The sequence below is a fragment of the Lampetra fluviatilis genome, chromosome 2 (assembly GCF_964198595.1).
Source record: "Lampetra fluviatilis chromosome 2, kcLamFluv1.1, whole genome shotgun sequence".
In the NCBI taxonomy this organism is placed as follows: Eukaryota; Metazoa; Chordata; class Hyperoartia; order Petromyzontiformes; family Petromyzontidae; genus Lampetra; species Lampetra fluviatilis.
In genome coordinates this window covers 3993767-4011090 of record NC_136276.1, presented here as the reverse complement: position 1 = coordinate 4011090, position 17324 = coordinate 3993767, and the positions used below count along the sequence as shown (strand labels likewise).

The 17324-nt window shown below is 48.3% G+C and overlaps 1 protein-coding gene across 1 annotated transcript in view; it reads left to right on the top strand.

Moving 5' to 3' along the window:
* The first annotated feature begins 14994 nt into the window (after positions 1-14994).
* The window catches only part of LOC144939988 (integrin beta-6-like), a 56734-nt gene continuing 54404 nt past the window's right edge, over positions 14995-17324 (top strand). Inside the window, exons 1-2 of the mRNA XM_078866745.1 lie at positions 14995-15997; positions 16335-16404. Coding sequence (XP_078722871.1) covers positions 15953-15997; positions 16335-16404 — 115 coding nt within the window. The 5' untranslated portion in view covers positions 14995-15952. The remainder of the gene's footprint in view (positions 15998-16334; positions 16405-17324) is intronic.

The window sequence follows — 17324 nt, the reverse complement described above, 5'->3', positions numbered from 1 at the left end:
CACACAGGGCCACACACACCCACATCTCATCGACAAAAAGAAAGACAACGATTCCCCGTATAGCCTTAACACTGTTGGGACAAGTGCTGGTAGCGAGCACCTATGAACGCCAGAAACGACACCACACCCGGCCGCCTTTGTCTCCCTAGTGGCAATGTTTACACATTGTACCAGGTACACATTTGAGGCTGGGTCCACATTGGCGGGGGCCCAGGACCGGTTCAGATAATCGTCACTGGTGTTGGCCGTGAGTGGGAATAGAACTCGGGTCGCCAGGTTCGCAGCACGCTAACCACTACACTACCGCTCATCTAGACACAAACACATGCCCTCCACGCAGATCATATGCCATTACTCAGTATTCAAACCTCACATATATACTTCATTGATTTCAATAGCGATCAGCAGCCACTCTCAGCTGAAAGATTGCACATCAGTTTCGAATACGTATTTTGCTGAGATGTCCTCATGTTGATAGTCACCGTTCGTTCTCGAATTACCATAAATTCGTACTTGTTCACACCTATCAATGCTCAATATTATAATAAAGAAATGTCACATTCGGTAGTGTTGCGCTTCATCATAATTTATTAAATATAAATCAAAGAAATCACCTGGCTTCTGCTCACCATGTTGATCAATCAGTGCCATGTAATTAATCAAGCGAGGACCAGCTGAGTTCCATTAAATGCGTGCAATTTCGCCTATTACCATTTCCCCCCCTGCCCGTCTCAGTGTGCACCCTTCGCATATCTCTCCTGCGCTTAAATAACAACCAACGACCTTCATTCAGAAGAGCGCGTTGTTGCTAATTTACTTCTGTTTCAGCAGAACCAATTTTTGCGAATTAGTGTAAACTTTTTTAAATTTTGATTCCGTCCTGAATGTGACCCTCAACTGCTTGAAAGTCACTATTTTATATTATTTTCATCATCATCATTAGATCTCCCCACGTTTTCACCATCTCTTATGGTCCTGCGATTCCATAATCCATCTTCCTCCTGCACATCAGATAATTTGATCGCTCCATCTCCACAATGATTGTTCTGTTTGGCTTGTTTCTTCTTGTGATCACCAGTCCTGCCAAAGCCCGCTTCATTTATTTTTTAACAGTCAAAACGACGTTCTTCAATGTGCGTTCGTTCCCCTCTGCACGTTTTCCTTTTTCGTTCGCAGTATTATTTTCAGCACGCTTCTCGCCACGCTTGTGCAATTTTTTGTTTGTTGTTTGTTATCGTGTCCTCATCAGTGCTCACGTTTCCAATCAATGTCCAAGCGGCAAATATATGCAAGGATTGAAAACTTTAGGAATATTTACTGTCACGATCAAATTCAGTCTTCCAAAACCATTCAAACATGCTCTCACTCGCCTTCTCAATTCATTAGAGAAGGGAGGACAAAGGATTTTGTACAGATGGTATTGCGTGTCGGCGCTCAGTGGATTCTGACACCATTGGGTCATGAGAGGTGACGATGGCTTGAGGTCATCACCCAGCAGTGGATTGAGCATGACTCTTATGGATGATGATGAACAGGCATTGCCACTAACAGGCCTTACTTTATATTCTTGGTTCTTTCGGTAAAGTCACGTAGAAGGCAAATAATAAAATAATAAAAATATAAAACAATAAAAATTCTCACGACGTTTTGACTACACCACAAGCAATCATCATCAGGTGTGAAAACTACAGCAAGAACATTTGCTGTGGATTTCACACCTGAAGATGATTGCTTGTGTTGCAGTCAAAACGTCATGAGAATTTTTATTGTTTTATATTTTTATTATTTTATTATTTCCCTTCTACGTGACTTTACCGAAAGAACCAAGAATATGAATCCCTGCAGTCACGAAAGTTTTAAATCAAAATTAGACCTTACTTTGTGATGTATAGGGCCAGTTCTGCCACATTAAATAATTGTATAACACCACAATGTCCTTTAATTTCCAAACACCTTTCTGTAAATTCTGCAAATTAAATAAAAAAAGAGTATGTTATTCAAAAATATATAATATGCTGACATTCACTCGCAAAACACTATGTTTTCATCTTGCACGCCTTTACCTTTGCACAAGGAATGACCTTGAGGATGTATATTTAATGTCGTGTAAGCATCTACATTCAAATGATAGATGCAAACGCTACGGTACATAGCCATTAACAAGAAAGGTACACATGTTCCATTGTATTTATGATGTGCACTGCATACGATAGCTGCCATTCAGTACTTTCTCATGAAAACCGCATAACTTATTAATATCAGATCTATGAACAAATAACATTTTATCATTATCAACACGTAATATTGGAGGGGAGCGTTGAAGTCGTGGTGGCTGCACCCCACTATGAACGTCACGGTATTTAGTTTGATGCCTGGCCCACAGCTCATATCATTGCCGAGTGATATCTGAATCGGTCTTTGCACCCATAAATTCATCGGCCCTCACAAATCAGTGCGGTGAGGTATGATCAACCACCTTGCCAACACAAAATGGGGAGCCCTCATTCACAAGTGGTTTGACAAAAAACTGAAAATATACAATGAAACATCTCATTGTTTGATACATCTCATTATTCTTTTAAACTGAGCCTATTTAACCGTATTTATTAGACTTATTTCGTAGTATTTCGATAACTTATTTTGTTTGCTTTATATTTTATTTTAAAACGGTCTTCGTATTCAGTGCAGAGTGAAAAACTGCACCATCAATTCGCGAGTGTCAATGTGTGACGGGGCTTCATCGTCCTGCTCCCTGCTGTCCACCATCAGCCTTCGTGGATGTGGCTCGTGCAGCCCACTTAGTCTATGGCGCTGAGAAGAAATTGGTCATCGCCTAAGGCAGAGTTCTTCAGTGCAAGGCCCGCAGGCCACTGGCGGCCCCTGGTGGCCTCTAGTGCGACCCCTGACGTGCGGCCCCCGACAACACACAACGAGTGAAAACACCACCACCCCCATCATCATCATCATCGTGCTGCTGTCAAACACCCCCAGTGGTTTCACAAGTGTGGCGGCCCTCACACACCCTGCTGATGTCTTGTCGGGGAAAGTGTCTTCCCTCTTAAAATGAGTGAAAAACACTGACCAAAGGTGACAGAACTGGAATAGTAGAGGTTGACTTCAATGCCCAATATCTGTGTATGTGTGTTAGACTTCTTTCGCACCGTACGTAGCCAATCGTGCTAATCAGAGGTGCAGGGGGAAGCACAACAAACTCAACACAAAACGCAGTTCTAAAGAAGTGAGTTTTCTGTGTAGATTTTGAATAGAGGCAAATCATTTGGTAACTTATTCATTGGACACGGTTACCGCATAACTCACTGTTGTTGACCAAACTACGAAATTGGAACCGCTAAATTAATTCCACTTCGTGTGGCACTGACAAGTTCGATATCTGACCTAGAGCTCTAACTTCTCTATTGTCTGTAGCTGTGCACTCTGACGCATAATCTGTATGATCAAGCACTTTCATAATATTTGTAATTGCGGCACCCGTACAAATGCAGATTATTAATTTGAACGAATTGACTATTTTAGTGGCAGTTCTGGCAGACAGCTGAGTTGGTAAAGCAGTCACGTGCTCTGAAAGAAATTTAAACCCTAGAGATGTAAACAATGGCTTTGAGGATGGAAAAACGTGGATTGCTTAATTACTTCTTCGAGAGGTTATGCCCCTTTTAAAATGAGGCTTCTCAACCCCTACCCTTCACCAGAGTGTCTAGTGTTACCGTTGCTGCCAAAGTATAATAATACTGTACAATTGACAAAGTAGCACATTTAATAAGACTGTTCTGAATTGCAGTTAGGTTCCACATTCAGACTGCAATTGTTACATGTGCGTGCCGAAGGCGTTGTAATTCAAATAAATTCCACCAGGCGGCGTAAGCCAACTAATGGGGCATTTAAAAAAGAATATCACCTACTTGAACCCAGTCAAGCCTCACCGAGTCAGTCTCGTGCAGTGTTCTTTACTCGTTTTCAGAGTGGGTAGGGGGGGGAGTCACTTTCACCGATAAGACATCATCATTGTGAGGGCCGCCACACATGTGAAACCATTGGGGGTGATAATAGTTTTTTTACCCTTTTATCTGGCAACAAAACTGACACCTTTTTTTCGAGGAGTCATGTTTGCATAGACCACAATACCTGCAGTCGTAATGCAAACAAAAACATAACTCTGATAATGTATGCACTGTCCTTGAAGTTGATTGGTCCACATCCGAGACAGCTTTCCTTAGTCTCACATGGTGTTGGAGCAGATGACGCCAAAAGGCGCACAACTCAAAGACAATGCACCATCAGAGTATGAGAGTATACCATTGGGGATGTTTGACAGCAGCACGATGATGATGATGATGGGGGTGGTGTTGTCACTCTTTGTGTTGTTGGGGGCCGCACTAGAGGCCATCAGGGCCCCCCAGTGGCCCAGGGGCCTTGCAATAAAGACCAACTGGTTTAAATTACTACTTTTTTTCCAGGAGGCCCCTGCCAAACCCTCACAATAGGGTGCGATTATTGCTCTAAATACTCTACGGTATATCCCAATGAAGACATTTTCGTTTTTTTTTCTTCCTAATTGGCAAATTTAGACCATTTCAGCAGCCTGCTGCTGCGAATCACGTCACGGGATCTCTGACGTCCGCTTGTGAAATAGACAGCGCGTAACTTTAATGGTTAATACAAACACAATATTTGACAAAGATCACCCGTGTAACCTTAACAGGTTGTTGGGGCAAGTGCTGTTAGCGAGTAGCACCCAAGGAAGGCCGGCATGGCACGCGAGAGGGTGGGTGGCCAGAACCACTCCCGGCCGCCTTTGTCTCCCCGGTGGCGATGTTTACACACCGCACCAGGTACTCATTTGAGGCTGAGTCGACCTCGGGGAGGAGGCCCAGGACCGGTTCAGATAATCGTCACTTGGTGTTTGCCGTGAGCAGGAATCGAACTCGCCGTGGGCCGGGTTCATAGCGTAGTGCGCAACTTGAATAGTTAATATAATATACACATACAGATTGTCCATTGATTCATCATAGTAATCATCAGCCATGGTTAATCCACCGCTGGATGAAGGCCTCCCCAAGCCACCGTCACCTCTCAACGTGTGTAATACTGGTAGGAACCACCTGGTTCCACCAGCCCACAGGGGATTATTGTGTCCGTCCGTCGTGCATCCAAAAATGGGAGGGGTGGGGCTGGGTGGAGAGGGGAGGGTGGAGAGGGGCTGGGTGGGGAGGGTGGGGCTGGGTGGGGGGTGAGAGGGGTGGGGCTGGGTGGGGAGGGGCTGGTCACCCCGTGGTGCCCTTATAAAACTCAACGTTTAACCTACTCACGCCGGCTTGTGCCCTCCCTCACAGTCGGGCATATTTGCGGAATACACCACGTCGCCGTTGACCCTGGCCATTGACCGAGCAACCCAACGTTCCTACCAGCTCCCTCCGCAGGAATGTGTTTTATACTGAGAAAAAAAGTTAACATTTGTGAATGTTTTTTTAAATAGTTGTCAACGTGAGGTGTGATCGTATTATCAATATCTACGAAGTAATTGATCCGATTTCCATATAAACAAATGCCAACAATTTGTTTCGAGAAGGAGCTCAATAAATGCATACACTTAACATAACCACATTTTTTTCTTGAGGTGAATAATACCAATGTAGATTTGCTACATTATTCAGCACACGCCAAGTTGACCCTGAAACGTGCACGGCGACCCCCAGCGGCGACGTGCAGGAACTGCTAAAAGATAAACATTTGGTTCAACACGGAGTCGTCGGCTTTCGAGACCAAAAGCATCCAAAACAATGTCAGATTATACATTTTGTGGATTTACTCTCCAACACACCGGTGTGCTGAACTAATAACTAATTGGCATGTTCTCTTTACGTGATAAACCTTACTAATTGGCTGTGTCGGATGGTGGCGTGTTTAACGACATATTTACGCGATCTAACCCCAAAAAAAATCCTCTATTAAAGATAAACATTTACTAACCCGTACGGGGGCATTGTTAACGAGTCGCTGAGCAGCACACCATTCGTAACCTTTCCCCATTCATAATCTTAGCAGATACATTCTGCGTCATTTGTAAGTGCACTTAAATTACGTCTTAAAATGCCGCAAAACATTGTTGGCGCACCTTCCAAACCAACAACACGCCTAGCAAAATACAATTACTTGTCGATGGGATTACAACACCGATTATAGCATCGGATCCAAGCTCCAGTAATTACAATAATGCCCAATTCTTTGCCCAGAGAATTAAGGCCTAGCCTAAGTCTCGAGACGTTTTCTTCTGCATGGGGTTCTTGCGGATGCCGATGTTTGGGCCAATTGCAAACGTTTTTGTTGTTGATTTGGCCAAATTTGTTAATGCAATAATCAAATTCTAAAAACCGTTATTGTAGAGTCAAGAAGTCTGTGTCACATAATGTTCTAATTTGTGGTCAGATTTTGTTTCCACCCCCCCTCCCCCCACCAAGTTTATAGAGATGTGTATAGTCACATATTTCATTACAAGTTGCGGTATAAATCTATTGACTGGCTTGGTCAAGAACTGCAAATATATATTTAAACAATCTTTATATCCAGTACGGTATATCCCGAGCGTAAGCTGTATGGTTGGACTTTTAATTGACGTATATTTATACCTTTAGTAGACCTATGAACGTTCCCCGAAAGCCAACTAGTGCCTGTAATGGACCACTATCAGTGGTCGGCATATGTTTTAAATAAGGCCATATTATATAACCGTTTGTGCAAGTCAACGTTTCACTTTGCTTGAGCATAGAGGAACACACCCGTATCAAATTATGCGTAGGTTTGGATGCCAATAAAATAACTATACTGGATGTGTAGCATGGTACATGTGCAGAGAGTTCTGTGAAATGCGTTCTAACTGGTAAACAATCATTTGATTGGAGATCAGAGGATGGCCTGGCTCCCGCCATAGGCACATGGAATTTGCACGAGTAGCTAATTATCTCCAACGGATGACTACTTGCTCAAGAGGAAAGCCAATTGATTGCTGTGTCCAGGTACACCAAACGTTTAAGTCTTTGCATAAATGAGCCGATGGTGATGCTCATCTGCGTTGGTGGCAGTGAACCTAAAGTCAAGGTTAAGAGGTCATCACAACCAACGATGTTAATGCCCCCGAACCTCGGCATCAACTTCCTTCCTTGTGATATATCTTGCAGCTCTTTCAAAGGCCACACCAGGGCCGGGGCTAGGCGGGTGCTGGGGCGGGCCCTGTACCACTGAATGTCCCATTGGTGCCACCCAAGGTCACTCTCCGTGAGCGGTGAATCAATGTTACGGTGCCCCCACCGACCCCCCCCCAGCTCAAATGGGCCCCCTCAAATTCGAGAGGACCTGGAGTCACGTCTGACCCACACGCGTCATTTGAGGTCTGCTCTCATTATATCACATTGCCACCATCCGTCTTTAGATCTTCCCCCTTGTCCACAGACCTCTGGGGTGCCTCTCCAATGCCCGTCTCCACAACATCAGAATCTTCAGTCGACAATCATTACGAGCCACGCTCTATTCCAAACTTCCGAGTTGTTTACCCAACTCTGCCATTGCATTCCTAGCGTCTTCTGAAATCAGCTGTATTCAAAGGTCAGAAACCTCTTTGGTAATATCCAGTAATAGAAATGTCACATTCCCGTAGCAGTGCCCAGTGTGTTCATGATGCCTACTAAATATTGTAGATGTATTCCAGAATAACTTCCTTTATTGTACGCAACCAGTTGTGTCCCTCCGACAGATGTCTCCAACTGTTTAGCGGATTTGTTGTACGCAATCTTTGTTTTGACAAAGTTCATTTCCGTTGGTAGTTTGCGTATTGTATGTAAATTGCAAATGCAACCCGCAATAGTCACTGATCGTGGATTCTGCGGGTTCCCACGCACGTCCGTTTGATGGTGGTGGTGGTGAGAATGATGATAATGGTGGTGGTGAGAATGATGATGGTGGTGGTGGTGAGAATGATGATGGTGGTGGTGGTGAGAATGATGGTGGTGGTGGTGAGAATGATGGTGGTGGTGAGAATGATGATGGTGGTGGTGAGAATGATGATGGTGGTGGTGGTGAGAATGATGATGGTGGTGGTGGTGAGAATGATGATGGTGGTGGTGGTGAGAATGATGATGGTGGTGGTGGTGAGAATGATGATGGTGGTGGTGAGAATGATGATGGTGGTGGTGAGAATGATGATGGTGGTGGTGGTGAGAATGATGATGGTGGTGGTGGTGAGAATGATGATGATGGTGGTGGTGAGAATGATGGTGGTGGTGGTGGTGGTGGTGAGAATGATGATGATGGTGGTGGTGAGAATGATGATGGTGTTGGTGAGAATGATGGTGGTGGTGAGAATGATGATGGTGGTGGTGGTGAGAATGATGATGGTGGTGGTGGTGAGAATGATGATGGTGGTGGTGGTGAGAATGATGATGGTGGTGGTGAGAATGATGATGGTGGTGGTGGTGAGAATGATGATGGTGGTGGTGGTGAGAATGATGATGGTGGTGGTGGTGAGAATGATGGTGGTGGTGAGAATGATGATGGTGGTGGTGGTGGTGAGAATGATGATGGTGGTGGTGGTGGTGAGAATGATGATGGTGTTGGTGAGAATGATGATGGTGGTGGTGGTGAGAATGATGATGGTGGTGGTGGTGAGAATGATGGTGGTGGTGGTGAGAATGATGGTGGTGGTGAGAATGATGATGATGGTGGTGGTGAGAATGATGATGGTGGTGGTGGTGAGAATGATGATGGTGGTGGTGGTGAGAATGATGATGGTGGTGGTGGTGAGAATGATGATGGTGGTGGTGAGAATGATGATGGTGGTGGTGGTGAGAATGATGATGGTGGTGGTGGTGAGAATGATGATGGTGGTGGTGGTGAGAATGATGATGGTGGTGGTGAGAATGATGATGGTGGTGGTGGTGAGAATGATGATGGTGGTGGTGGTGAGAATGATGATGGTGGTGGTGAGAATGATGATGGTGGTGGTGGTGGTGGTGAGAATGATGATGGTGGTGGTGGTGAGAATGATGATGGTGGTGGTGGTGAGAATGATGATGGTGGTGGTGAGAATGATGGTGGTGGTGGTGAGAATGATGATGGTGGTGGTGAGAATGATGATGGTGGTGGTGAGAATGATGATGGTCGTGGTGGTGAGAATGATGATGGTGGTGGTGGTGAGAATGATGATGGTGGTGGTGGTGAGAATGATGATGGTGGTGGTGGTGAGAATGATGATGGTGATGGTGGTGAGAATGATGATGGTGGTGGTGAGAATGATGATGGTGGTGGTGAGAATGATGATGGTGGTGGTGGTGAGAATGATGATGGTGGTGGTGGTGAGAATGATGATGGTGGTGGTGAGAATGATGATGGTGGTGGTGAGAATGATGATGGTGGTGGTGAGAATGATGATGGTGGTGGTGGTGAGAATGATGATGGTGGTGAGAATGATGATGGTGGTGGTGAGAATGATGATGGTGGTGGTGAGAATGATGATGATGGTGGTGAGAATGATGATGGTGGTGGTGGTGAGAATGATGATGGTGGTGGTGGTGAGAATGATGATGGTGGTGGTGAGAATGATGATGATGGTGGTGAGAATGATGATGGTGGTGGTGGTGAGAATGATGATGGTGGTGGTGAGCATGATGATGGTGGTGGTGGTGAGAATGATGATGGTGGTGGTGGTGGTGAGAATGATGATGGTGGTGGTGGTGAGAATGATGATGGTGGTGGTGGTGAGAATGATGATGGTGGTGGTGAGAATGATGATGGTGGTGGTGGTGAGAATGATGATGATGGTGGTGGTGAGAATGATGATGGTGGTGGTGGTGAGAATGATGGTGGTGGTGGTGAGAATGATGATGATGGTGGTGGTGAGAATGATGATGGTGGTGGTGGTGAGAATGATGATGGTGGTGGTGGTGAGAATGATGATGGTGGTGGTGAGAATGATGGTGGTGGTGAGAATGATGATGGTGGTGGTGAGAATGATGGTGGTGGTGGTGAGAATGATGATGGCATCGCGAAGTTGACTCACGCGCTTCTCTTGTGCACACACCACCCGCCTCCTCCCCACGAGTGTGCGTCCATTGTCTCACACCCACTCAACGACAACAAAAATACAAAGATCCCCCGTTTAGCCTTAACAGACTTTTGGGGCAAGTGCTGTTTGCGAAAACCAATGAAGGTCAACGCAGTACACCACGAGGCTGGTGTGACCAGGACCACTGCTGGCCGCCTTTGTCTCCCCAATGCTGATGTTTACACGCCGCATCAGGTATTCGTTTGAGGCTGAATCGACCTAAGGGAGGCCCAGAACTCACCGGTCAGGATAATCGTCACTGCTTTTGTCCGTGAGCGCGAATCGAACTCGTATAGCCGAGTTGGTAGTGTAGTGCGCTAACCACTGCGCCACCGCTCCCTCCTCCACAAAAAGACAAAGATCCCCCCGTATAGCTTTAACAGTCGGTTGGGGCAAGTGCTGTTAGCGAGAAGCACCTATGAAGACCGCCACAGCACACAAGGGGGTGGCCAGCAACACGCCCTACCGCCTTTGTCTCCTTCGTGGCGATGTTTACACACCGCACCAGGTACTCATTTGAGGCTGAGTCGACCTAGGGGAGGCCCAGGACTGATTCAGATAATCGTCACTGGGTGTTGGCCGTGAGCGGGAATCGAACCCCCCCACCCACCCACACACATAAAGACACACACACACACGTGCACTCTTTTGGCGTTAAATCACAATAATTCAGGCGGTATGAGCACAGCTATAAAAGTGCGTGTGCATGTAAGTTCACTTCCAGCAACAACACGCGACTTTAAAAAAAAACCCCCGCTCGGGCTGGGTTGAGAACAACATTTGGCAAATACAAACTCATTTAAACCCCGTCCTCAATAACTAATGCATCTAACGCGTATGATGCATTCTCCAGATTATAATACGCAAGTTTTATTTTCAAGCAGAAGTTATGGTTTTGGGTTTTTATAATCCGGTCGGTGTGTGTGTGTGTGACCAGGTTTGTTTCCTGTTACAGTATATCTGGGTGTGCGTCTTACTTTCCAGAGCGTCTTATATTCCGGAAAAATACGGAATAATTCGCACTCTGTATCATCGTACGAACGGCATGACTACTGCGAAAATAAATTATCCCGAGAGAAACTGGTCGCCTGGTAATATATCCGCAAACCTTTACGCAGATCGCTTCCCCGCATTTTGCGAATTATTTAGACGGCAATATAATGACACGGCAGCGGGTCGACGGAATATCTAAACTCACTATCATCATCATCAACCACTGGTCAATCCACTGCTGGACGAAGGACGTTCTCCAAGCCACCCATTATAGCCCTCCACGTGATCCGAGGTCGTTGCCCTCATCTCCACTGTCGTTAGCATCGACCACTGGTTAGCATACGGGTGGCTGTAGACTAAATATATGCACGCACACAAGATGGACCCATTTAGCCTGGGTATCATAGGCTGTTCGGAGCAAGTGATATTGGTGAGCTCCCTATTAAGGCCCGCACAGAAGTGATGCGGCCAGGCAGAAGTCTGCGTGCATCTGCTATGTCCATTTCTGTTCATGACCACACCGCCACAGCAGCCGAGAAGCGATGAGTCAGAATCAGAATGTGTATTTATACTGGAGGAATCCGGTGAGCTGCAAAACTCTTTTGCACAGAGGTCAAATAGTTGTTTTGCAGAGTCCATGTTACTAATAGTAATGGCGTTTGGGTTTATTTGTGGAGTTGACGCTCACTGGTTTGCGATCGCTACACGGAGTCACAGGTCTCGTTCATTCATACTCGAGGGCGGAGTTCAAAGACATCAACAAACACACGCACACATCTCTGCCGAGAGCAGTGTGGTTCTCATAACCTTCACCGCAGCCTTGCACCGCTTCGGTTCTCAATCGTAATGCTGTTTTTACATATATAATGTTAATGAATACATCGGGTTTGATGAAACTAAGTAAGTCGTACTGACGTGCCAGTGCTTAATATGTGTTTCGATGGTTTTACCTTCGAACAAAAATCTGTCCGTGTCTCGCACCCCCAGAAAGGGCATCTCGCTGCAGAGAGATGCCCCAGGTGAAGGACCACCGGTTTAGACGATAGCAGGGAGTTGACACGCAGTTACACGTACACATCTGGCTTAGTTAGGAGTGGGGGGGGTAATAGCTCTAAGGTACAGAACTCTGTGTGTTCATTGCGTTCAATCACTCTTCTGTCCGCACAGCTTTTATTGTTCCGTTCTACCGCGCTTTCCAATTTCAACCGTGGATTACGTGAAATGTGTTTACATGTACAAGTCCTCTCTTGAGAGCGCAGTTCACGCGCGCGTATCCCACTCTCGATTTGCACGCTTGGCTGCGTACGGCGCGAACAAAGTTCCACGTGCACAGTGGCTGTACAAATACACCCCGCACTGTCGACGAGGTTTCACGTACACACTGGCTCGTGGCGAGGCTTCACACACACGCGGAGGGGTTCGCTGACCAACACAATTCCCGGACGCCTTTGTCTCGCCAACTGCTGAGTTATACACCCGCACCATGTACTCATTTAGGAGAGGCCCGGAACCCGTTCAGATATTCGTCACCGATATTAGACTGACAGACCCAGGTGCTATGGGTTAAGTGACTGGGATGACTGACAGAGGTCGATGTTAACGCAATTCCCGTACGGCGAAGTCGATCTCTTCTCCAGCCCGTGTCGTGCCAGGTTAGCCGCCTCGATCCGGCCAAACAGAAGTTGTTTGGGCACGCGGTGGCTGAGCATGCGGGCTACATGACCCAGCCAACGCAGCCTCGCCTACCGTAGAAGCTGGCTGACACACACGCTGACGAGTGATGGGGGCTCACACACACACACTCGTGGTAGGGGCTCACACACACACACACACTCGTGGTAGGGGCTCACACACACACACACACTCGTAGTAGGGGCTCACACACACACTCGTGGTAGGGGCTCACACACACACTCGTGGTAGGGGCTCACACACACACTCGTGGTAGGGGCTCACACACACATTCGTGGTAGGGGCTCACACACACACTCGTGGTAGGGGCTCACACACACACACGTGGTAGGGGCTTACACACACACTCGTGGTAGGGGCTCACACACACACACTCGTGGTAGGGACACACTCACACACTAGTGGTAGGGGCTCACACACACACTCGTGGTAGGGGCTCACACACACACTCGTGGTAGGGGCTCACACACACACTCGTGGTAGGGACACACTCACACACTAGTGGTAGGGGCTCACACACACACTAGTGATAGGTGCTCACACACACACTAGTGGTAGGTGCTCACACACACTCTAGTGGTAGGGGCTCACACACACTCTAGTGGTAGGGGCTCACACACACACTAGTGGTAGGGGCTCACACACACACTCGTGGTAGGTGCTCACACACACACTAGTGGTAGGTGCTCACACACACACTAGTGGTAGGTGCTCACACACACTCTAGTGGTAGGGGCTCACACACACTCTAGTGGTAGGGGCTCACACACACACTAGTGGTAGGGGCTCACACACACTCTAGTGGTAGGTGCTCACACACACACTAGTGGTAGGGGCTCACACACACTCTAGTGGTAGGGGCTCACACACACTCTAGTGGTAGGGGCTCACACACACACTAGTGGTAGGTGCTCACACACACTCTAGTGGTAGGGGCTCACACACACTCTAGTGGTAGGGGCTCACACACACTCTAGTGGTAGGGGCTCACACACACTCTAGTGATAGGGGCTCAGACACACTCTAGTGGTAGGTGCTCACACACACTCTAGTGGTAGGGGCTCACACACACTCTAGTGGTAGGGGCTCACACACACACTAGTGGTAGGGGCTCACACACACTCTAGTGGTAGGGGCTCACACACACTCTAGTGGTAGGGGCTCACACACACACTAGTGGTAGGGGCTCACACACACACTAGTGGTAGGTGCTCACACACACACTAGTGGTAGGGGCACACACACACACTAGTGGTAGGGGCTCACACACACACTAGTGGTAGGGGCTCACACACACTCTAGTGGTAGGGGCACACACACACTCTAGTGGTAGGGGCTCACACACACTCTAGTGGTAGGGGCTCACACACACACTAGTGATAGGGGCTCACACACACTCTAGTGGTAGGGGCACACACACACTCTAGTGGTAGGGGCTCACACACACACTAGTGGTAGGGGCTCACACACACTCTAGTGGTAGGGGCTCACACACACTCTAGTGGTAGGGGCACACACACACTCTAGTGGTAGGGGCACACACACACTCTAGTGGTAGGGGCACACACACACTCTAGTGGTAGGGGCACACACACACTCTAGTGGTAGGGGCTCACACACACTCTAGTGGTAGGGGCACACACACACTCTAGTGGTAGGGGCTCACACACACTCTAGTGGTAGGGGCACACACACACTCTAGTGGTAGGGGCTCACACACACTCTAGTGGTAGGGGCACACACACACTCTAGTGGTAGGGGCTCACACACACACTAGTGGTAGGGGCTCACACACACTCTAGTGGTAGGGGCTCACACACACACTAACGTTTGTGGAAAGTACTGTTTGTGAGCCCCTATTAAGGGCGGGCAGGACACACGTAGCAGTCGGGCTTTGACCAGCAACCACCCCCCGGCCGCCTTTGCCTCCCCAACGCTGATGTTCACACACTGCCACGCACACGGTGTTACGTCAAGGCTGAGTCGACCTAGGGGAGGCCCAAACCGGCACACGCGCGAGCGATGGTTGGTGCTGTGGTGGGTGGCGGGGGCTCTCCGTCGCTCACGCTCGGGGGGGGGGCGGAGTTGAACAGACCGCAGCCGCGAGCCTCAACATCGGCGACTCTGCTGCCCACCCCCCCCTCCACCTCGCCACGGCTCGCACGCATTCCCACACGGAAGTTGCCACTCGTCGTTGCCATTCACGTGGCGTCCTAGCCCGAGGCAGGGCTCGCGCGTGTGTGTGTGTGTGCCCCCCCCCACCACCCCCTCTGCACGCCCGGCTCGACCACCACCTCCGCCGATTTAACCTCCGTAGTCTTCAGTCCGTGCCGACGATTTCCATCGCTTCATTGTCCTGCTCCTGCTGCTGCTGCTCCGCCTTCGCTGCGTGTGTCCCTCTTGTCTCGCTGGTGCGGGTCACACCGCGCGCGTTTGACCAATGCGCAAAGCGGCACCGCGGCGTGTCGCGCCGCACGTGGTTGCATCGCGCCGCAGAAGCGGCGGCGTCGTCATCATCCGGTGGTGTCCGCGTAGAGAGGAGGACGACATCGTCGCCGCTGCCGCGTTGCGCGAGGACATGCTGTGGTGGTGGTGGTGATGATGATGATGGAGGAGGAGATGTGGAGATGATGGTGATGATGATGTTGGTGATGGATGGGAGCAGAGTTTGGTGAACTGTCGGACACTCAACAGCTCCCCTAGCGGGCAGGTGGAGAGAAAAATAAGAATCGTGGGACCCACATTTGTCTCTTCCGTTAGAAATAAAAGAAAGAACGACAAAACCCGCCCGCAATCGCTACCGCCTACTCGTCGAGCACCTTTGAGGGCTGTGAAAACATCGAGCACGGCGGCGAACTAAATCAGAGGAGGGAAGGGAAGGAACGCCGAGCTTGGGTGGAGTTCCCGCGGCGGTGATGATCGCCGGCAGCTGGGTGGTGGGAGCGACTTCGACAGCCGAACCTTGGATCGACCGGACACACCTTGAGAGTGTGGACACACCTACACCTGGGTGACGCCGCGGGGGGTGGGAGCCAGCCTCTCTCGCTCTCCCTCTCCCACCCAGACGACCCTCTTCCTCTCTCTCCGTCGCATCCCCAGGCACAGATCAGTCGGTGGCACGCACGGGATCAGCGCCTTGTGACACATACCTGCCTGATGGGACTCGTATACACACGATCTACCCGACAAACGCCTTCTTATGTAAGTTCCGCTCGAAACAACCATTTGTTCTGCACTATTCAGCCAATTCAATATGCTCGGTTGGGTCTGCGTTGTTATCTTGCGAAAATGACCGTATAGTTCGTTACAAGGTTGTGTACCTGTTCAAGAGGATGTATAGTTTTTGTTGTTTTCCTTTCAATAAGTTGTATCGCTTGTGTTTTTTCCCCCGTTGTCAGTCGTTAGTAGCAGTGCCTTGGCTTGCTTGGATGCCTTTTTGAGACCAACAAAAACATTAACTTCACCTGCGCGTGTGTGTGTGCGTGTGTACGTGTGTGTGTACGTGTGTGTGTGTGTGCGTGTAACGTGCCCCGCACAGGCACGCAATATGTTGACGGGAGTGGTGCGTGCGCTCATCTTCTGGTTTGGAATCATCTCAGCGATCTCAGGTACCGTGTGTTTGATTTACGGAGCATGTAGATCTTCGCTTGAAGTTGTCCTATTTCGCTGTGTGTGTGCGTGAGTTACAATAATCCCTTTGTGGAAAAGCAAAATAAAACAGCTCACTTGTCACCCAGGTATGCGGTTACATTACCTTTCGGCTCTGGGGTTGGTAGAAAGAATTCTTAACTTGCCCTGAGACATCCCACACCTGCAAAATGTTGTGTAGTTGCGCTATGCCGCAAACATTTAACGTTGGGGTAAATTGTATCTACGGTGTCGTGTATTGCTGTGGGGCATGCAATGCTTTTTTTAGTGTATAGCATACCGATTTCTCTAAACGTGTATTACGTAACGAAGACATATCAGCACGACAGAGTTTAAGAGTGAGGTCTTGTTTTGTGACATCAAAACCCGAGCTGCATTTTTGTTGTCAAACAAAGGGACCCAGGCAGAAAGGTACAAGTACGAAAACTAATTATCAGCATAATTAGAGGTTTGGGTTAAATCGCGTAAACATAAATGTGTCGTTAAAACCCGCCACCACCCAACACAGCCAATTAGTAATGTTTGCCACGTAAACAAAACATGCCAATTCGTTACTAGTACAGCACTCCGGTGTTTTGGAGAGTTAACCCACAACTTCTACAATTTACTTTCCAACACACCGATGTGAAATGGCATATTTTGTTTACTTACTAATGGGCTCTGCCGGGTGGTAGCGGGTTTTTACGACACATTTCTACGAACGCGATCTCACCCAAAAAAAGAAAAAAAAACTATATTGTGGATAACATTTGTCGCGCAAGCCTCCTACGTGTTAAACTAATTCTCAGCAGTCAGACTACAACACCGCTTCTCCATAATCGCACACCACGTGACACCAATGCCTGCGAGCTCTATACACTATTAATCTCTGCCGTGGTGC